The sequence below is a fragment of the Typopeltis vanoorti genome, chromosome 15, assembly GCF_054136105.1.
Source record: "Typopeltis vanoorti isolate ZY-2024b chromosome 15, IOZ_Tvanoo_1.0, whole genome shotgun sequence".
Taxonomy (NCBI): Eukaryota; Metazoa; Arthropoda; class Arachnida; order Uropygi; family Thelyphonidae; genus Typopeltis; species Typopeltis vanoorti.
This window is the reverse complement of record NC_143563.1, coordinates 7,858,116-7,882,218: the sequence shown is the minus strand read 5'-3', so window position 1 is coordinate 7,882,218 and position 24,103 is coordinate 7,858,116. Positions and strand designations below refer to the sequence as shown.

Here is a 24,103-nt window from a genome sequence, read left to right as displayed (position 1 = left end):
TCAGGATAAAGAACTGTTTCTGCAGAAGATAATTAAAGAAATTATCTTTCAAATTTTATTAGAGAAGTTCCAGATGCAATTAAACACATAGATGTCCTTTTTAGTCAGCATGTGTTGGGCCCACAAAAGATGATTTATTTAATTATTTTTTAGATCTTAAGATGATATTCCATTTTTAAAGCTTATTCAGAACATTGTATATTCCCATTAAACTTTTTTTTTTATATTATAGAGGTTTGAAAACTCAATTTACTAAATTATTGTAAGGGTTTCCATGGCCTATAATTTTCAAAAAAAACCAGAAACAACAAAATAAATCTGCTTACAAAATATGAAAGTGTAACTCAAAAAGTTTATTTGACAATGCTATATTTGCCAAGAGTCTCCATAGCTCAGTCAGTCAGCATAGTCGAAGTCCTCTGGATGGAAAGACGTGGGTTTGATTCCCATCAGTGATGTGAAGGACCTTTATCTTGTCTCTTGGCAAAAGGTGAGTTAGCTGGTCTCATATGGAGGTAGGGGGTTTTTTCACCTGAAAACTCAGGTTTTTTGTCCCCCACAACAGGCAAACCAGTCCCCATAAACACATGGATTACAGTCATGAATATGTGCCAGCCACATGTGTCCTGAGCCCCAGCAGATAAAATTGGTGTGTCCGGGGGGAAGGGGGGGGGGGGCATTGGTGAACTACCCTGTAAAAATCTCACCAGAAACACTTTGTGGGCGATGCCTACAAAGCAACCTAGGTTGGAAACGACTGAAAAGGAAAAAACTACCAATATACGCGCCACATTGATGTCTGGGAAATAATATGCCGCCATGCTTCAAAACGGCAACTGTTCGAGCAATGTGCGTACTTTGGTTTTTCAAAACAAAGTCCATTAACACAATGCAACATCATTACAGAACTCAGTTATGGAAAACATCCACCTTCAGATAATGCTATCCGACATTGGTTAAAGCAATTTCAGAAGAGACTGGTAGTGTTCAGTGCCAAAAAGGAGTGGGAAGACCAAGCACTTTGCAGGAAGATGTTGATCAAATCCAGGAATTTGCAGTTAGGTATACCACAAATGACTGTTTGCAGGGTTGTTCATAACTGCCTTCAACTTTGTGCCTACAAATTGCAGATTTGCAGGCTTTACAGCTGGATGATAAATCCTGCTGTTTCCAATTTCCCCAAGACATTTTGTCAAAAGTTACAGCTGATGAAAATTACTTTCAGAGATGGATATTTAGTAATGAAGCAACGTTTGCATATCAGGGAGGTAAATCGTCATACCAGCAGAATATAGAGATTAGAAAACCCAAATGCCATTCAAGTATTCAAAAGAGATAGTCAACACTGGAAGTTTTGGGGCCCTTTTTATTTTGTGGAAAAGTGACAGCGGTGAACTATCTGGACATGCTACAGCGATATCTGTTACCCCATTTGGAAGATCATCAGCCAAACGTAGTGTTCCAGCAAGCCAGAGCACATCCACATTGGGCTCCAATTGTCCAAGAATTTTTTGACATGCATGTTCCTAGGCACTGGGTGGACTGATTCCATGGCCTTCGCGCTCGCCCTACGCTGCTTGATTTCTTCATGTGGGGATATGTGAAGGACATTGCTTACCAGATCCTGATTTGTGAATCTGTGTTTGAGATACTAATGCCAGAAGTATTAGAAACAAGAGGAAGGAATTTTTGGCATTAGTTAGTACAACTTTGCCAAAAGTTATAGGCATTAGAAACACTTGGCTAACAGCAGATTATAGGGATAGAATGTGAAGGGTTTAGTATTTTCAAGGAAGATATGATTGGGGGAGGAGTAGTACTGCTGATAGCAGATGAATTGCAATAAAAAAGAATAGGAGATAAGTGGGAGTAGCTGTTTATTTGAAGTAGTCTGGTGTGAGAATAAGGCCACTGAGAAAAAATATACAGTTTGTTGCAACTATAGGCTATGGAATTCCAAGGATGATCTGGAAGAGATGCATTGGCAAATTATTATGAGTGCAGGTTGAGTGATTATTATGAGGGACTTCAACTATGGAGATATAGACTGGAAGGAAGAAAGATCACATGGTAGGAAGGAAATTAAATTTATACACATACTAAGAGATAATTACTTGAGACAGCAAGAGTTGGAGGGGACTAGGGATGTGCAATATTGGACCTTGGGCATATTGGCAAAAGTGACCTTGGAGTCTTGACTTGGGAGATTGTAAAACTTAGACTATTCTGTCAAGAAGGGTTATATGTGGAATTACAAGACAGGTGATTATGCAAGCTTAGAATGAAGTTTAAATCTGTGCCATGCATGAAACACTCAAGGGAAGGATGTTAACAGTTCATGGGAGATAGTTAAGGGTCATCTAGAGGAAGAAATATTAAATTGTATATATATACACAATATATTAAATTGTATATCTAAAGTAAGGAGGGTTAATCAGGTAGAAGTTGTCTGTAAGAAGAGTAATATCATTAAGCCTGCAGAAGGAAATGCTGTGGAGGATATATAAGGAGAAAGGTGACCAGCAAACACAAGCAGTACAAGACTCAGAAAAGAAAAGTGATCAGCATAGTAAGGAAGGCAAAATCAGATTGAGAGAAGAATCTAGCCAAGCAGGCCAAAGGAAATCCAAAAGAGTTCCTTCATTACATGGCAGTATGAGGAAGAATGATTATGGAAGATTAACCTCAATGAGTGATTAATGGTCATGAGGTGACAAAAACAGATAAAATAGTTGAGTTACTGAACCAATTTGCAAGAGTATATCATCCAAGTGAGGTTACTGCTATAACATATGTGACAGACATTAATGTGTGAAGAGAGGTGGATGAATTGGAGGTTCTTAGAATATTGCAGAATCTCAATGTCAATACAGCTATGGGATTAGATGGGATATCAGCTCGGGTTTTGCAAGAATGTGCAAGGGAAGTGGCAATGCCTCTGACTAGGCTCTTTAATTAAGTCTTAGCTCTGGTAGAATTCCAAGGAAGTGGAAAGAGGGCAAAATAATTCCCTTGCATAAGGAAAGTTCTAAGACTGCAGTAGTAAATTATAGACCAATCAGTATCTCAGTATTGGTGGTAAAAGTATGGAAAAATTAGAAGTTAGTCAAAAAGAGAATTCAAGAATGGGTGGATAAGAAATATTAATTAATTCTGCTGAAAAGAATTAAAGAAACTGTTTCTTTCAAATTTTCCAGAGATGGTTTCTCATTCTCCAATCTTAATGGCCACTCTCTTTATAATTCCTTCTACATTAATCTTGTAGAATCCTTAACCAACTTGAAGATCTCTATGATATCTCCTCTTTTCCTCCTATCCAAGAAACTGTAATCCACATTCTATCCACATTCCCTGCATAACCAAACACTCCCATTATCACTTTGGTCATTTGTTTTTTGGATCCTTTAGGGTTTTCACATTACAATGAAAAACTAAGTGACCAGATCTCAGCACAATAGTCCATGTTGGTCTGACTAATATCTTATATAGAAGCACCACAGCCACCTCATTATCCACCTCATCATGTTAATGCACTTTTTATCATAACAGCAATTCGATGTGCAGTCTTCACACACGTGCATATGTGCCCTCAGAACTTTAGTCCACTGTCCTCCATCACCTCAAGATCTCATCCACTTCCTGAAGTGCAGCTCCACCAATACAGTACATAATCTTATATCGCTGTATCCAAAGAGTAACATCTTGCATTTAAGAGGGAGCTGCAAAAGTTCTGATAAACACCTAGAACAAAAATGATATTAAAGCAACTGATATAACCACAAGAAAGAACACATCTTAAAACCCCTTAACCCTCATGTTTCATCAAATTGTAAAAATTAGTTATTTTTCTTTTAGGATATGCCTAATGTTGCGATATGGGTGGCCAAGTTTAAGACTGGGCATCCTCCTGACCTCAGGGAGATACCCTAAGGTCAAGAAGACTTTCCACAGCAATCACACCTGAAAACATTGATGAAATGCATGCCATGATCCTTGATGATGAATGAATACCAAGCTAAAAACATTGAAAAGACTCTGTGAATATATAGGGAACAAGTTGGGGTCATTATCCACCAACATCCAATTATGCAGTTCTCAGCAAAGTGGATCCCAAATGTTTGAATGCTGACCAAAAGAGAGAACATGCTGTCATCTCCAGAGATTTTGGGTCATTTCAAGAAATCATGTGCAAATTTTTTGGCTCGTATTGTGACTGTTGAAACATTGCCTCATCAATATGACCCAGAGACAAAACAACAGTCGATGGGGTTGAGACACAAAGGTTCTCCATGGCCAAAGAAGTTCCGAACCCAAAAGTCTTTTGGGATGTGGATGGTGTAATCCTTACAAAGGTGAAACTGTTACAGCAGCAGCAAAAATGACAGTTTATTCAACAGCTCTGAAGGAGGTACTGAAGATAAAAACGGCATGGGGAAACTGAGCAGAGGGATGTTGCTTTTGCAGGACAATGCACCTGCTCACACTGCTCATGAAACCAACAGACAATACACAACTTTGGTTTTTTATGTCTGCCTCACCCATCCTATTCTCCAGGCCTGGCCCAATCTGACTATTTCCTATTCCCAATTTAAAGAAACACTTGAAAGGAAAAAAAATTACCACAGATGAAGTCATATCTGCAGCTGAGGAATGGTTTGTGGAACAAGGGAAAGACTTTTTCTCAGAGGATTACAAATGATGCAGCAGCGTTGTAACAAGTGCATAACACTTCATGGGGAATATGTAGAATAATGTGTAAATTGCATGGTTCTACCTTAATTCCTTCACAGTGAATATCACAACTTTTCAGTCCACCTTTGTATTAATATTAAAACCAAAACCCCACTCATCCATCCAATAATAAATTAAAAGTACAACCCCACTCATCCATCCATTTGAATACTACTTTTAGCATTCAAATCTTCCTGTAGAGAATTAACATCAGCAATACTCCAGTATCATACTTTGTATCATCAACAAACATTTGAAGATCCCCAGTCAATCCACATGAAATATCATTAACAAATAAATTAAACAGTAGGGGTCCAAGAACAGAACCTTGAGGCACCACTTAGTCACTTCTTTCTCTGAGGCACTGCTCTATCATACACAACTTGCTGGCATTGATCAGAAAGCTAATCTTCTATCCATCTATCCAATCGGTCATATAGTAATCTATCAAATGACTTTGCAAGGACTAAGAAAGTCACTATATATGAATCTTCCTTAACATTTGTCATTATCATAAAATATAAGCAGATTGCTAAAGCAAGACCTGTGCCCTTCAGAAACCCATGTTGATCATCATAGAGAATCTCATCATCATCATCATCAAATTCCTGCCATGTACCCTCAAGGGGTGTACAGGATATGACAGTACTACATGAAAAAATTACATCATTACTAACTTCCTATCTACAATTTTCCTCCAAATCAGTCTGTTACTTGTCAAGACTCCAACATTATCAGATCTTATATTTCTATTGTCTAAGGCACTTTGTACCGTATCAATCCACCTATATCTTGGTCTTCCTCTGGGTCGTTTTCCTGCCAACCTGGCAGAGAACACTTGTTTTGCTAATCTTTCCTCTCCCATTCTATTTAAGTGACCATACCATCTGAGATTAGCTCTGCTAACGCATTCCTGGATGCTGACAATGTCAAGTTCTTTCCTAATATCCTCATTTTTAATATGATATTGCCATTGATGCCATCTGTTCACGCCTCTAATCTTTCTCAGGACTCTCATATCTGCGGTCTCTAGTCTTTGGTCAAGTGTTTTCCTTCTGACCCAGCTCTCAGATCCATAAGTTAAAATTGGTTTGAACACAGTCTTGTATACAGCTAATTTAGTGTTCCGACTAATTTCTTTCTTATTCCATATGAATTTATTCAATTGACTTCCCACGATACCAGCTTTGCTGATTCTGTTGTCTATTTCTATATTTAGTTTACCATCTTCAGTAAAAATTGTGCCTAAGTAGCTGAAATGTTTTACTTGTTCCACAGGTTCTCCATTCACAACACAATTGACATTTTCAATGATTCTGCCTATTTTCATTGTCTTTGTCTTTTTATTGCTGACCTTCATACCATATCTATTACAACAGCTATTCAATTTAGTCAGAGAATCTTGCAGACTTGTAGCGGATTTATTTAGAAGTATAACACCATCCGCATAAAGCAAAGAGCTGACATTAACATCTCCAATTTTGATATCAGGTTTAATACCACATTCCTTCATAATGTGATCCATATAGATAATGAATAACAGAGGGGATAATGTACATCCTTGTCTCACACCAGATTTAACATTAAACCATCTTCCTGTACTTCCTTCAATTCTAACTGCTGACTCACAACTCAAATAAAGACTAAGTATTGCTTGATATAATGCCCCATTGACACCATATAACTGCAGCGTATTGAATAGCTTCTCTCTTGGCACCTTGTCATATGCCTTTTCGACAAAATCGACAAAACTTAAATACAGATCTTTGTTATATTCCCATGCTTTCTCGACTATTTGTCGTAAAGTGAAGATCTGATCCTGACAGCCTCTATTTGGCCTCAATCCAGCTTGTTCTTCACCAAGCTTTTCTTCCACAATTCTTCTCAACCGTTTCTCAAGTATACTTGCATAGATCTTGCCAGGAACACTCAGTAGGGAAATACCTCTGTAATTCTCACATTCAGTTTTATTTCCCTTTTTATATATGGGTACTATGAGAGCTCTACTCCAATCACCGGGAATTCGTCCCTCTGTCCAGGCTTTCTGAACTATGCAGTGCAGCCACTGTAAGACTCTTATACCACCATACTTCAGCATTTCTGGTCGAATATCATCTACTCCTGCTGCCTTTCCACATTTCAAGCCTTTGATGGCTTTTTCTACTTCAAGTATGGATATGTATTCCTGACTGCATGCCTGGTCAGTGTTTTTTATCACTGTGCTGTCATCACTGCTTGTTTCATTTAGCAGTTTTTCAAAGTAATTACTCCATACTTCAAGGATATCTTTTTCTCCGGTTTTCATTTCACCTTTATCATCTCTAATTCCTTTTACAGCACTCTTTCCTCCATTCCTAAGCTTCTTCAACAACCTCCAGAATATTTTGCCACCTTCTTGATATTTATTTTCTATATTCTTGCCAAAGTCCTCCCATGACTTTTGTTTAGCTAGTTTTACACACTGTTTAGCTTTCTTACATTTGTCTCTGTATTCTGTAAGAGTAAAAGCTGACTTATTTGCCAGGAACTTTTGATATGCTTTCTTCTTTTCCTTCACTGCCTCTTTAACTTCCTGTGTCCACCAGGGAGTTCTGATTTTTTTATCTTTGCACACAACCTCACCACATGCCTTTCTGGCAGAATCAATCAATGTTTCCTTCAGAGTTTGCCACTGAATCTCCAAGGTTTGATTCCTGTTCTCAAACTCTTTCATTTTCTTTTCAATAATATTTCTGTATTTTAGTCTACAGTTCACATCTGAGAGCTGCTCAACTTTTATTCGCTTTAAAACTTTCTTACATGTTATTCTTTTCAATATGAAATTCAATTTTATCCTGCTCAAGACTAAATAGTGATCACTTCCAATTTCAAATCCTCTGTACACTCTGGTGTCCTGCACCAGGGAGAAAACATCACTATCAACAATAACATAGTCAATGAGACTTTTCTTATTCCTAGCCTCTTCTCTCCATGTGAATTTGTGCACATTTTTATGTTGGAACATGGTGTTAGTAATAACCAGTCCATGTCCTGAGCAGAAATCCAACAGATATTTGCCATTATTATTAGCTTTGCTCTTTTCTCCAAATTTTCCCAAAATATTTTTGTATGTCTCATAATCATTTCCTACTCTACTATTTAGATCCCCAACAAGGACCAACTTTTCGTTTTTCATTGTGTCAGTTGCTTTTTCTAAAGCCTCAAAAAATTCCTCCACTTCTACCTTAGTAGAACCTTCTGTGGGACCATAGGCACAAATAAGTCTCATTGTCCAGTTCCCCATTCTCATATTTGCCCACATTACTCTACTTGAGACTGACTGCCATTCAAGAAGATTAGCCTCGTATTTTGTGTTGAATACTATGGCTACTCCTTCTTTTCCTTGATTGTTATTGCCTGAATATAACATTTTGTATTTATTGCTCAGAAAGATCTCACCAGTTTTGGTCTTTTTTGTTTCAGTCACCCCTATTACGTCGATCTGGTACATAGAGAATCTTATGTCCATCAATCCAATTTGCTTTTTTTTTCAATACTATATAGAAAGGATATCAAAAAGTTCAGAATGAATTTGGCAGAATGAAATTAAGAGACTTTTAGCCAAAGAAAATCAAAGTTTAAACTGAAGATCCCAAAATGGAATAACGCAGAGAAAACATACGCAGAAATGCCAATTCTGTTGAAAGTGGATTCAGATAAAGTGAGATGAGTAGTGTTTGAAAAATAGAATTTTGTTAGGCAAAGGAGGTACTGTTTAAAAGAATGGAAATAATACCATGTATATTTGTTAACATGGAGGATTTTGGGAGTTTGGCCTTTAGCAATCTGTTTCTCTCTTTTCATGGTTGTTTAAAATGTGATGAAATTGGAAGAGATGTGGAATATACAGCAATAGTTTTTGGGTAAAATTCTCAATACATGTAAGTCAGGGCTTGAAAAATTTTATGCTGGTTCACCAGTCAGGCAAATATATCTCACTTGTCAGATGTTAGCCTAGGGGGTGTACTCTACCACATTCATGGAAATATTTTAGGAAAATAAATACTTCTTTGCCACTATATCATAGTCATGTGTTAATTCCTGGATCTGGACAATGGCTAAAACAACAGTCAGACTTGTTAAAATTAGGAAGGTTAGACTATCTCCACAGGAACAAAGTTGAGGATTCTGGATACAGCTGTTTTTTCAACAGCAACTTATAGATGTGAGATCTGGAACCTAAAGAAATCTGATAGGAAAAGGTAAATTGCATTTGAGATACAGTGTTATAGAAGGCTACTGAAGATATCATATACTGAAAGGTACTCAAATGGATCTATCTATCTATCTATTCCCATCTGTCATATGGCCGGGGGGGGGGGGGGGGGGGGTAGCTATATGCTACCATCTAAGGAGATGATTATGAGCAAGGTGGTTTCCCGTTGCCTTCCTTGCCATAAGTATTTATGACTGTAACCTGTGTGTTCACGAGGCCGGTTTGCCTGCTTGCGGGATGAAAAAACCCCAGATAAACTGGCGGAAAAAACCCTACTGTCCACGCCCAAGACCGGCTAATTTGGGTATGGCTGAGGAAGATCCTTAAGCTCCTCACGTCATGGACGGGAATCGAATCCTTCCCCAGGCATATGGTTGCGAAGCAGAAAGCCACTAGGCTAACCGCACAGACTCAAATGGATGGATACTAGAAAACATCATCAGAACTTTAAGGCTCCTTAAAAATATTGACAGAAGACAGCCGACATACTTTGGACACGTTGAAAGAATGGAAGGAAGACTTCTCAAACCAGCAATAGAAGGTAAAGTTCCTGGAAAAAAGAGGAAGGGATAGACCTTCAATGCAACAGATGGATGGTGTGTCTGGAGTGACTGATCTTCAGAGAGTTGATGTCTCCAGAAAGGCATATGACAGGACCACCTGGCAAGGACTATTACGAAGGAAAGGAGTGACCATATGGCATCTAATGTCCAATGAGCTGATGGATGGATTTTTTTTTTTTTTTATATTTACATAATAAAAAAGTTATTTACTGTGGCATATGTGTTATTTATAGGTGGATGGATGGATGGTCAGTTTATAAGCTTTTGTTAATGCTATGCCTAATTATAACCATATATAACTGATGTTGAAACAAATATGTTAACTACTGATGTATTAGCATGTTTATGAGATTGTGAATCACAAATATTCGTGCATTTCATAAGTGATACAAAACATTTATTTTTATTAATAATAAAAATACCATTTTTCCATTTTTATTTTTACTGAAATAATATCATTTTGTTCTGTTTTCACTTCTAACACGTCTTGAATCACTTTTAAGGAAAAAAAAAATGAACAGGTTCTTCTATGCCATTATACACAAGCATTGAAAGCATTCAGAATCATAAAAATTCTCAAAATGAAACCCTCAATTCTACACCTAACTACATTAGTGTTTTTGAATTCTGATTGGCTCCGAAATATTATTGGATGGAAAAGAAAGGGCTAGTGATGTCGTATGACTCGGCAACAACTCAACCTAAAAGCATTTAAGTTAGAATCAATACACGATTCTAAGAAGTAAATATTTTTGGAAAATAAATACTTCTTTGTCAATTTAGAAATAAAAGCACCGACGACCACTGTCATGTGTCATGTCATCTTAGAGAGCACAATCATAAGATGATGTGTGCATATCCTATTTTCACAGTGGTTGAATTCCATTACAACAAAATCAGTGATAATTGATGAAAGAGGTATTTGCATTCCCCAATAAATGCGATAACTAAGGTAAATATACAAGAAACTTTATGAATAGAACAGAACTGGCATTATGTACATAAAATAATTAAACAGAAACTTCCTTTCTGATTTTTTTTTCCTCAACTAAAAATTCTTACTTGCCATGGATGACTAGACAAGCACATTTTAAGTCCTGTATATAGTTTTACTAAGCTATACATATGGAGAATTGCACCCAACATCTTCAGAAACTGCAGGCTCTGAAGTTCTCCCTCTTGTAAATGAACTACTTTGACTTCCATCAAGCACAACCAGCCAGAATACTGGCAGGATGATTATCAGTTAGCTGACTTGGAAGCCTTTTAAAGTTACTATATAGTGGACAGCCTACAAAATAAGTGTTTTCAATCTATAGTCTCAAAAAAAAATGTTTGGTCTCTCCATGTATAATAAATTTAGTTTAATCCTTTATCCAAGTGTGTGCAAACAAAGTTTGCACCTGAAAGTATCTTCAGGACTGGGGTAAAGTGGTACAACACCGGGTGACTCCTTGCAAAGGTGGAGCAGGCTACCAAAACTCCTATCTCGGTATCTCCCATAATGCAAAACACATCTCCTTGCGGATATGTATAATGTTATGCATTAAGGGAAGGGCCACTACCCAGACTAATTTCGACCTTTATTGAGGTCTCTTCAGTGGGAGCCAGGCCCAAGTGGAGATACCAAGGCAGAAGCATTAACAAGGTCATCTCCTCCTATAGGAGCTGCCAAATGGTGTGCCACCTTTTTATTAAATTACTCTGGATTTAGAGAAAGATGTTGAAAGTTTATTTTTCACTTGGTCAGACTATAATAAATTTAGTTTAATCCTTTATCCAAGTGTGTGCAAACAAAGTTTGCGCCTGAAAGTATCTTCAGGACTGGGGTAAAGTGGTACAACACAGGGCGACTCCTTGCAAAAGTGGAGCAAGCTACCAACACTCCTATCTCAGTATCTCCCATAATGCAAAACACATCTCCTTGCAGATATGTATAATGTTATGCATTAAGGGAAGAGCCATTACCCAGACTAGTTTCGACCTTTATTGAGGTCTCTTCAGTGGGAGCCAGGCCCGGTGTTGTACCACTTTGCCCCAGTCCTGAAGATACTTTCAGGCGCAAACTTTGTTTGCACACACTTGGATAAAGGATTAAACTAAATTTATTATAGTCTGACCAAGCAAAAAATAAACTTTCAAGGTCTCTCCATGATTTTTGACAGAACTCTGCAAACACCACTCATATTTGAAAGCTAGAAGAAATGAGAGAAAGCAAAGAATCTATAAAATCACTACATGCTTCTTGTAAATCATAACTAATATGTAATCTGCTTAGAGTCCACTTTAAGTATATTTTTAAAAATGCACAATCATCTATCAAACAGTTTGACTGTTAACTTCACTCTGGCTACACGAATCTACTAACATCCAATCTTTATCAAATGGAAAATAATCTAAGTCTACACTTAAACTGAACAGAAATTTAGCTATAGTCAATGGTTGTGAAGCATTAAATTAAAATCACATAAAAAAAAACAAGCAAAACTGAAGGTTAATTTGTAGACTATAGCTATTTGTTCCAAGAAGAGAAATAACTTCTGAATTTTAAAAAAATCAGTAAAATTTTCTGTTATATAACATTTTAAATCCATTCCGCCTTACTATTCCCACCATATTAATTTATGAATGACCTCATTCTCTATTGCACCATATTATCATTTATATATATTGTAAATTCTTACAACAAACAATTGAAAACAACTGTAGTCTCAAAAAAAGCCAAACAGCAATTGATGAACAGCAATAAACAGTTGGTTGCAATGGTCAAATTACAAGATGGGACCATAACCAAAGATAGATATGCTATATCAAAAAGAATTTAAGAATTTTACTCAGTATTATATCAGGATAATGAATTAAATGAAGAGGACAACTACGAAATAGCTGAAGTACTACAGATTCTGCCAGAAGAAGTTATGTGGAGCATCCAAAGCTTGCAGAATGGAAAAGCTGCAGGTGAGGATGGAGTTATAGCTGAACTTCTAAAATCAGGTGGAGAAATGATCTACAAACTCTTAGCAAAACTATTTACTTTATGCCTGAAGAAAAACAATGTACCAAGAACATGAAAGAATGCTACCCTAATTCTGCTATATAAAAAAAGATGAGGTAGAAGACTTGGCGAACTACCGACCCATCAGTCTATCATCAGCGGTTTATAAAGTGTTTACAAAAGTCTTAGCTCAGAGGCTTTGTACAACTCTGGAGCTAGCACAACCAAAAGAACAGGCAGGCTTTCCAAGTGGCTTTATTACAATGGGCCATATTCAAGTTGTACAACAGATTATTGAATGGTGTAATGAATATCAGTTATCATTATGTCCTGGTTTTATTGATTATGAGAAAGCCTTTGATTCACTAAAAACTTGTGCAATACTTAAAGCATTACGAAACCAACAAGTGGAGGAGCCATACATCAGGACCATCACATCGGCATACGCCAATACCACAGCAGCAATTCATTTCAATGGAAACATCTATACTATGGAAACACAGAGAGGTATAATACAGGGCGACACAATATCTCCGAAATTATTCACAGCATGCCTACAAGAAATATTCAAACTGCTTGATTGGGAAAGGAAAGGTCTAAAGATAAATGGAAGATATTTAAGCCATTTACGCTTCGCAGATGACATAGTTATCTTTACTTCAACTTTACTTTACTCCTCATGAATTAGACTCGTATCTAAGAACTCCACATTGCCAGCAAAACAGCTGGACTAAAGATAAACCTAAAGAAGACCCAAGTTATGTTCAATAGCTATGTCCAACCAGAAATAATAAAAATCTCATCAATAATGATGATATTAAACCAGTAGATCATTACATATACTTAGAGCAACAGATATCAATGCAACAAAATATCATGGATGAAATTAAAAGAAGCATGATGCTTGGGTGGAAAGTATTTGGAAAACTACATTCAATATTCAAAAGCCAACTACCATTATGCCTGAAAATAAAAATTTTTAATCAGTGTATTCTTCCTATATTGACATATGGCTGTGAAACATGGACACGAAATGCAAAGGAAATTCAAAAATTAAGAACAACACAATTTAGTATGGAGAGAAGTATGCTTGGTATCACAAGACTGGATCACAAAAGGAATATGTGGGTAAGAAATTAAACCAAAGTCTCTGACATCATAGGAAGAGTGAAACATCTGAAGTGGGAATGGGCTGGGCATATTGCTTGAAGGCAAGATCAACGATGGACAAAAGAAGTACTGGATTGGATTCCATGAGAGGAAAAATGACGCCGACCTAAATCACATTGGATTGATGATATCATCAGATTTGCAGGAGTGACATGGGAAAGGAAAGTCATGGACAGACAAATTTTGGAATAATCTTGGAAAAGCCTTCATCCAGCAGTGGATTGATAATGGATGATGATATATATATTAATTGAGAAGATTATGAAGTTATTCACTGTCTAGTTCAGTACATTCAGTAAGGATAACTTCGTGAACTTTAATGCTACCAAAACATATTCCTGTCTTATTTCCAGGAAGAAAGATCATGCCTCACTCTCTCTCAACAACATTATACTTCACAACTAAGACTAGTTTTCTCTTCTTGAGTTAGCTTTCACATCTAACCTATCCTGGCATATGCACACTAGGCCCATTGTCTCTTCACCCTCCAATAAGACCCCCCCCCCAAACAGTATTTCTCTTCTGCTCAACTGCTGATACTCTACAAAAATTCAAACTAACCTGCTCAACCTTAGAATACTATTTGAACATTTGGGGTGGTGTACCTAATCAGAATCCTCGAGTGTATTCAGAAATGAACTATCTGCTCAAATGCTGATCCCTCCCTCCCTTTCCCATAAATTCTCTGTTGCAGCAGGCTCTTTTCTATGGGTATTTTCATAAACACTGCTCTACTGAACTGGCTGCTACTATACCTCCACTTTCCTCTAATCATGTATGAACATGAGCAGCTGCTAGTCAACCCTTTGTACAGTTTAACTCCAAACTCATCAAACCAACTTCTCATCCTCTGCTTTCATTCCCTATACCTGTACTCTCTAGAACAGCCCTCCTCCAATGATTTATAATTTCTCAGGTCTTCAAGAAACACGTGAGCAAATTTCTTTCTTCTTTCTAGCCCCTTTCCCACATACAGCACTATCATGTGATGTCTTAGGATCTTTTGTGTATGAGGGAAAAAAATTATCTTCATCCCACATTTTTACCAAGCAATACACAATACGGAGCTAATATCTAGAATTACCCTGATATGTATACTTTTTTATTTTTTATTACTAACAGGGAAAAAAGGTTCATATAAAACTGCCATTACTATTTTATTATATAATGAAAGCCACCCTTTTACTCCTATCAGTACCAGTTTGTCGACCACCAGTGGTCCTATGGCTAGAGGGCCTTTATTCAGCTTCTTTCTCAGGTCTTTATTTTACTACCACAATATACAAATTACACATAATTTTTTTTCATACAAGGTATGTATACACAAAATAGACAATAGAAAAGAAATAAAAAATAAAAATCTAAAATTAGTTACCTCACAGAAGAATTCATTGCCACGCAGACCACAAAACCAAGATATCCAAGATACTTCTTCTGAAGAACTCATTGTTGTTTACTAAATTACTGGAGAGGAGAAAAAAATCAGCATTATAAAAAAAAAGGGAACATCAATAATTTTGCTAGCTATAACAAAATTTTTGGTGTTATACAATATACTTTGTTTAGCAAGCTTACTTATCATTATCAGCATCTAATCTTTAATATATAAAGTCTGTGCGGTTAGCCGAGTGGTTACATGCTCCGTGACCATATGCCTAAGAAAGGAGTGTCCTGTGTTCGATTCTCGTCGCTGACGTGAGGAGTTAAGGATCTTTCTCAGACATAGCCAAGTTAGCCGGTCTTGGGCGTGGACTGCAGAGTTTTTTCTCCCCAGTTCATCTGGGGGTTTTTCCTTCTGCAAAGCAGGCAAACCAATCTTAAGAACACAATGCTTCACAGACAATTACACATGGTTGAGCACCCCACCTCGTAGTGAGCTATGAAACCCAAAAATGGGAGACCAAGGCCCTACATGAGGCTGTAGTGCCAAAAAAGAAGAATCTTTAATATATACATTCAAGAAGTATATAACCCCTTGAGGATAATATGGGTGAACAGGCATAATTCAAAAACATGGTCAAGTCAAATTTTTGATGACTGCAGTAGAGATATAAAAATTGTAGAAGTGAAAGAACCTGAGATCTGGTCAAATAAGAATCATCAAGATCAGATTTTCATGGAAATATAACCAGAATCGATGTTAAATAACTTTTTTTGACCTGAAAAAACAATGTTCCAAGAAAAACCTGCATAATGCATACTTCAGCTGCAAGTCAGCTGTTCTAAAAGATAATTAATTTCTTAATTATCTGGTATGCTGTTATATGGTTATTCTTTGGAAAATTATCCTCAATTCTTTGCATTTTTTAGATAACCACTTGATTTTTGCAAGCTTTATTTTGTTTATAATTGTTTATTTGGATAATTACACAATTTGTTGTTTCTAATTAGTCATAATCTTCTCTGATTACATAGCTAATATTTCTTCAGTAATCCAAGGTTTATTGACACACCATTCTCTTTCTTAGATATTTTCAGCTCCTTCATTATCTTGAATGCTGTTGGTAAAGCATTGTAATCAAGAATCAGCAGGAATTTCAGAAAAAGAAGCAATATTTGTTTTGAACAGTCCATTAGTAGCATTTGGTTTGGGCTCTGTTAAGAATGACTTATTTTTTTCCATGGTTCTAATCCCAAATTTCAACATAAATGTTGCTATGACTAAATTATGATCACTTCCAATGTCAGCACCTGAGAAGAAACTAGTTCTTGCTAAGTTATTACAAGTTTCATATTTAGTTTTTAGAAGTATGTAATCAATTAGGTTCTGGGTTCTTCCATCTAGGGAGATCCAGATCCATCTGTGTGGTCTTACACAGGAAAAGGGTATTGGTTGTGGTGAAATCATTCTGCAAAGCAAATTTATCAATTTCATTTACCCCACCTCCAGTCATTTCTTTCTCCTAGTCCAAAAGGGCTAATAAAGGAAGAGAAAATTTAGTGCTATATCTGTTTATTTTATATGTTTATTGAATATTTGCATTCCAGTTCCCTTGTATTATTAGAAACTCTCGGTATTTTGCAGATCAGGTTATTGATTTGGTCATAAAAGAGATCCACTTCATGAGGTTGGTGGTGCATATGGTATCACCACCACTGGTGGTGGTGATACCAAGGTGGAAGTAATGGAGAAGTCATATTTACCTATATGAGTTGCCAAAAGGTGTCACACCTTATTATTAAATTACTCTGGATTAGAGAAAGATATTGGATGTATCCAGAGTAATTTAATAATAAAGTGTGATACTTTTGGCAATTCGTATAGGTAAACATGACTTCTCCATTACTTCCACCTTGGGATCACCGACACTGGGTCTGGCCGCCACTGATGAGACCTCAATAAAGGTCGAAACCGGTCTAGGTAGTAGCCCTTCCCTTAATGCATAGCATTATACATGTCTGCAAGGAGATGCGCTTTGCATTATGGGGGATACAGAGGCAAGTGATGAGAACTTATACCACCTTTACCACGAGTTGCCCCAGTCCTGAAGATACTTCAGGTGCAAACTTTGTTTGCTTACACTTGGATAAAGGATTAAACTGAATATATAATTTATGCCTTATCCTGTATTGGCTTAAGCTGAAAGAAAACAATGGTAGAACAAGATGAAATGTTATGCTGGATGTGATATTGCCAGGTTAAAGCTGCCCACTGTTTTTGTAAGTGCAGCAAGACAAATAGCGAAAATTCAGCTACTAGAAGAAACTCGAGCTCAACATTCAAGATAAACATCATGTAAGAAGTATCAATGGAAAGAAGTGGAACTGGCAAAAGAATCAGAGAGGTGTTAAACAGGTGTTATTATTCAGACAGTAATCAGGGCAATGAGAATATAGCTACACTATTCACTATTAAACACAAAGATAATCTTTTTGAATAGCAGGCAATTATGAGTAAACACCAACACAAGAAATTGAAAACAATGACTTATATATCCCATAGAAAGTTCTACAAAGGAACAAGTGAAAGAATTTATTCATTAGAGAAGGCAGCTGATGTAGAAAAACACATACTAGATCTCTGTTCAGAACATTGGACCATTATTGTTAACACATTTTCCAACAAAGGCATAAATTCCCATGGAGAGAAAATAAATGTCTCATTTAATAAGTACTTTATTTATTTATTTATTCGTATGGAGTTTCCTCCCTATTTCTCCCCTGTCCCTATTGGGGCGAGTCGAGCCCCCTCATGGGGGGTTAAGTATTTATGGATGTAGATCCGTGTGTGTTCACAGGGCCGGTTTGCCTACTTGCGGGATGAAAAACGCCAGATAAACTGGCGAAAAAAACCTGCAAGCAGGCAAACCGCCCCTGTGAACACACAGGGTCTTAATTAATAACAACAATACTTATTTAATAAGTACTGTTGTTATTTATAAAGTCATGGAAAGAAAAGAATATCAAAATTTCTGGCAAATCAGTTACCTGAGAGAATATAGAGAACAACAGTATGTAAAAGTAACTAAACAAAAGTCATGGGAAGATGCATTAACTCTGCAGAGGTAGTGGCTGATCTGACAGATATAAACAAATTGTTTAATATAAATATTCTTACACTTACACATATCCAGTGTACAGCTTGGAGGTCATGAGTAGCTGCGCATGCATATATTACGGGTGTGTGATATTTCATAGCAAATTGTATCTGAGATACCACGACCTCAAATGTCAGTATAGTATTGGTTTAGTTGTTTTTTAATTTGTTTCTTTGTTCAATAATTTCTAGATTGTAACTGAAAATAAACCATCATGTATCATATTTGCAGTGTTTATTTTTTAAGTTTTATCACATTTTAGCACATACTAGTAATGAATGTATCTCTCAGATACATGTGACCTACGCTGCAATTTTTTCGACTGTGACCTCCACAGGGTTAAGTATATAGAAAATAAGTATAAGAAAGATGACAAAATATTCTACAGCAGTAGTTCTCTGGGTTTTTTTTTTTCCCTCTGACCACACGATTTATAATGCAATGATAGTTACATGGAATTTGCATGAATATCACATAAGAACAATAAAATTCCTTTCTATTAGTTAGTTTTTGTAAAAACTAACTAACAAAAAGGATTATATAATTTAAGATTTTATCCTGAAGTCAGCTGAGAAATGTAAATATTTTTTTATTTTTGAGTTTTGAAGAACAATATAATGTAAAATGGTAACTATTGTAATACTTGCTATTAAATCAAAAGTATAAAAACAAAAATAAAATATTGGACGAGTCTCAAACACCATTATGTGGTATTTAAGTTTCTAAATTTTATTTTCTTATGTAAATGAATTATATGAAGAAATAATTATTGAATCTTTATTACTAATTGCATAGGTTACACAGTAATAAATCTTTTGATTTTTAAGCTTCAGGTAATCTAATGTACATTGATAAAGATCTATGAACACGTTAAAAATGAGAATTTATTAAAATAAAATGATAAAACACAACAAAAACATACAATAACAAAAGAGTACACCAAAACATGTTTCTATGAAAAGAAAACCTGTTTTTAGTTTAATATAATAAACTATGTTTATTTACTTTAATTTTCCAAAAGGAAATTTGGTCTTCACTTGATTTTTTCTTACCAAAAAGTTTGATTATATTAATACTGAAATTATTAATAAGGAATAGAAATATATAATAATAAATTAAATTTATATTAATGAAGCAACACCATCAAAACAAGAAAACTTACTACAAAAACTCCAATTACTTTTGTAGCTTGGGAATATTCAATTTTTGTTAAAATATGCACATAAAATAATAGATGAAGGGGGAAGGTTGGATAACTTAAGTAATAGTATGAGATGAATGCTGCACACAACAAAGAATAAACTTTGCCATTCATATTTATGTTGGCATCATCTGTAGATTAGAAAAAGAAGAGCCAACAAAAATCGGCCAGTATTTAAAATAAATCTAGCATGTTTATTAAAACACCAGTACTCCAAATGAATAATCATGTCTCATACTGTGGAATCCTGCTTTTTAAAAGTCCATATGATATTTTCTTGTATATAAATTAATTTTTTTTAATGTTGAAGTTTAATAAATAAATAAAAAAAAGTGATATTTATGAGTCTGGTGGCTACATTTTGCCTCCATGGCTGCAGAGAACCACTTCATGGGATATTCAAAAACACTTCAAAATGGATAAAAAGAGCACTCTAAAAATGAATCATGACTGAAAAATTTGGCACTAAGACTGAAGATAATCCAGACATTGGGAGTAATTATATTCAAGAAGAATACAATTGGGATTACACATCAGTGAAGGAGAAAAAGCCATCAAAAACCAAAAATGTAGAAAGGGAGACAGAGAAAAAAAAATATTCAACCAGAAATGCTCAAATAAGAGGTATGAAAGATATCATTTTTCTGAAATTTTTCATGCTACTCCTCTAAGTAGACATCAGTATTTATAGCACATTGTAGCTCAAGATTCCCTTGGGCTCTGAAGATGACTTTTATGTTGAAACAGCACACACACCACAAAAGGCACATTTTTAGTTTTATCTTTTAATTTTTAATTTTCAGTTGTTCATCCTTCATATGAGCCCACCACAGCACCACTATATGCATTCCTCTAATGTCCGCATTTTTATCTTTACTCGATTCCCCTCTGAAAAAAAAAAAAAAAAAAAAAAAGCTCCATGCATTTTTAATCTAATCGATGGTCTTTAAACTCCTTTAATCTAATAGATAAGCTTAGGCATTGATGGTTATTCATGACTTATTTTTCACGGTATTAACAATTAATGAAAACAAAAAAATAACATGAAGCAATGAGCCCAACTTGCCTTATAAACACAACTCAAGGTTCTGAAGGTGGTCTCATGGTGTGGGTCATGTAATGTTGGTATGGAATGAAACTCAGACTTGGCAGACTGAGCCAAGCAGAAAGCCTTAATAAATACAGTATAGTACCCTCTGAGAACTAGGTTATAGAAGTCTTAATATACCATATATCCAGGCTATGTCATAAGCTTTTTCCATATCAATGAACACTGAAACTAGATGTTCTAGTTTCAAGAGACATGTCTCTTATATGTATTTCTAAATGGACCAAATGGTCAAAAGTTTAATGACATCTATAAATCCACATTGCATAATGAATAGAATATTGTTGCTTTCTAAATACCAGAGAAGTCTGGCATGAACGATTTTTGCCAATATTATTATTATTCGTGACACCTCCAAGGAGTCCGAAGATTCATCGTGGGAGGATACCTACAACTGTCTCAACCACTACACCGAACCTCTACTACGAATCATCTCCATCAGCGCCATCTACCGCCCACCTCCACCATTACCACAACTAGTATTTTTTGTCTGTAAATTGCGTGTGTTCTGAAGGGTCGATTTGTCTGTATGCAGGATGAAAAACCCGAGTTTCCGGGTGAAAAAAAACCTGCTACCTCCGTATGAGATCGGCTAACTCACCTTCGATTGAAACCGTCCAGATAAAGATTCCTCCCGTCGCGACGAGAATCGAACTTAGGCCTATTCCAATCGAAGGGCGCAATGTAACATTGTTCTTCCAATTGCGCTACAGAGGCGCTTGCAATATCTTACAATAATTGTTTCTGCTTGTGTTGAATCCTTTCTTGGTTTAGTAATAGCAATGAATTAATTTTACTATGTAACAGAATACTTGAGCCTCTGTAGCTCAGTCGGTATAGATGAAACTTGCAACGAAACTGACAAAACTTGGCAGATGCAACTTGCAGCCTTGACATAGCCCTACAGTCATTCCCACAAAGTTCCGACGATGACCAAAACGGTCCACACCCCATAAACCCTTGCCCCAGTTTCCACATAAGGATACACTTCCCCTTTGTTTTTCCCCCCCTCTCACAACAAAATAATATATATATATATATATTTATATATATATTATTAATAGTAACCCAGGTTTCCAAACTTATTTCCTGTGTCTCAAGCACATCCCCATGTTCTTTCCCTCTCCTCCCCCCCGTTTACATACAACCTTTCAGCAAGAGCTTGGATTTAGAAGGCATCTTTAAACCAAAAACATGGTATGTACAAAATTTTTCCACATTTTTTATTCTGCCATAATTGCCTTCTATACTCACCCGTAATGCCCTAAAATATATATATACCCCTTTTTGAGTTATGTTAGTCAATGTATTAAATATAAGGGACACTCCTAAACAAAAACAGGCTAAAATAGCCGTTAATTATATTAATAGTGTTTAAGAGGAGTAGCATGGGAATTTCCCAGAAACTATACTTAGACAAAACTCATTGGTCAGAAAGACCTGGGTTCAATTCCCATCCATTACGTAAGGAACCTTTATCTGGTCCTCACGTAATGGATTCTGTGGTTGTCGTCGTCGTGTGGGAATCCCCCAACTTTCCTCATCCGTCCCTTAGGACTGGCTGAGCCAGTGGTATCTCCTCTGGATCTGGTTCCCACTGATAGCACTTATTAATGCTCATCATCTGGTTTGCTTATCTCCTTGGGAGTAGAGAGGCTCTTTCAACTAAAAGTGAGTTAGCTGATCTTATACTGAGGTAGAAGGTTTTTTTCACCTGGAAACTCTAGTTTTTCATCCTGCAGAACAGGCAAACCCGCCTGTGAACACACGCACACACACGGATCTACAATCAAAAATTCATACTTAAAAATCTCTTATTGGAGGGCTCAGCCAGTCCTAAAGGACAGATGAGGAAAATTGGGGAAATCCCACATGACGACGACTACAGGATACTTATAGAGGATGATTTTCCATGTTCCAAGAATATGGAAACTCATCCTCTGTAAGTATGTGTTACATAGTAAGAGAGAGATCCACAGAAGATGATGGAAGATGTTTTATCTCATAATAGATGTCACAGGACCTACTGCACTGGGATGAAACAGCAGAGGTGCTCTTTTCAGTTCTTTCTCATTAACAAATAGATGTACAGCTCGAGACCATTTGTAGAAAAGCTTAACTGCTGTTTCTCTTATTACTCCTTCAATATTAAAAATTCAGGAGGATAAGAAACTGTTGCTGAGACTGTAGCAAAATTATCTCCCAAGGTGTCTGCAATAGCTTTGCGATCAGCAACAACACATCCATACAAAAATTGAATGGATTTTATTTTTGGATACAATTTTTGGACTGATTGTTTGATTAACTGATGATGTAAACTGAATCCAAGATTGTTTTGACTATGACATCTCACACTGGCCCAAGCATGTTTAAAAGCTATTAAATTTGATGTAGCAACATATCTCCAAAATATATCCCATCTCTGTCTTGACCTCTTTTTTTTTTTTGGCTGCTTAGCACTCAAGATTCCACCATGGCTTTGGATAAAGAAGAAATCGAGACAATGTTTTTGTTGCATAGACAACAGTCTGTTATATACTTCACTAATAGGTGTTTCATGAACTGCTTCAACATTAAATTTTGCAAGATGGAGAAAAAGTATTACAGTCAATCAAGTCCATTTTCCACATGGGCATTCATGTAGGAGAACATGGATCCTGTGAAGACAGTGCAAATAATAGGTAAATGATTACTTTCATAGATGTGCTCTTCAACATCCCACATGAGCAGTGGAAAAATGGCAGTAAGATCTATTGCAGAATACAAGCAGGTAGACACATGGAAATATCAATCAACTATTATTAAGAAGAGAAAGGTCAAGATTGTTGACCATTTGCTTAATGATTGGACTCAGAATTCACTTTTGTTGCTGTTTTCCCCCTCCCATTTTCATTAGAAATCTGACATCAAATAGTATCATTAGCTATGGTTAAATCAACTGCTGCTTTTGCTATTTTCGAAGGATGAGTATCAATGCTGTCATTTAATATATGACAAGATTTGGAGGCTAAGAACAAGATTTTTATTGTCACTCATGATCTCATTAAATCAGTAAACAGATCAGGAATTGTCCTCCACTGCAAAGATTAAACCACTGTGTGTGTGTGTGTGTGTGTGTGTGTCATAAAACAAAAAATAACAGTTATTGTCAAAAACTTGTAAACATAATCATGTGGCACACTGATTTCCTTGAAATTTTATTTCATTAGCTTTAACAAGGAACTACAATTTTTGTCTTGTAGTCATATTTATAAAGTACAGTTTTTCCAACTGCCTTTTTACTATATTGCATCTTTTGCTGCTACTGTAATTCCAAAGTTCTTTTTTTATTTCATTCTAGAACTTGCATCACCACTGTTAATGTTCTTCAGTTTGATTCCCTTCATTATTTGAATAAGCTGGTACTTAGTCCTTGATCAACCCAGCTCTCAACTTCACAAGTTAAAATTCATTTGAACGTTGTCTTGTATAGGTCTGTTAAGCTAATTTCTCTTATTCTATTTACATTTAAGTTAATTCCATGCTATAATTTATCATCTTCA

At 36.1% G+C, this 24,103-nt stretch overlaps 1 protein-coding gene across 2 annotated transcripts in view; it reads right to left on the bottom strand.

Moving 5' to 3' along the window:
* LOC150098341 (casein kinase II subunit beta) overlaps positions 1–24,103 on the bottom strand; it is a 104,295-nt gene that overhangs the window by 66,491 nt on the left and 13,701 nt on the right. For both annotated transcript variants that reach the window (XM_090404550.1, XM_090404551.1), the window contains exon 2: positions 15,090–15,178. In XM_090404550.1, the coding sequence (XP_090260676.1) occupies positions 15,090–15,161 (72 nt within the window). In that variant the 5' untranslated portion in view covers positions 15,162–15,178. The remainder of the gene's footprint in view (positions 1–15,089; positions 15,179–24,103) is intronic.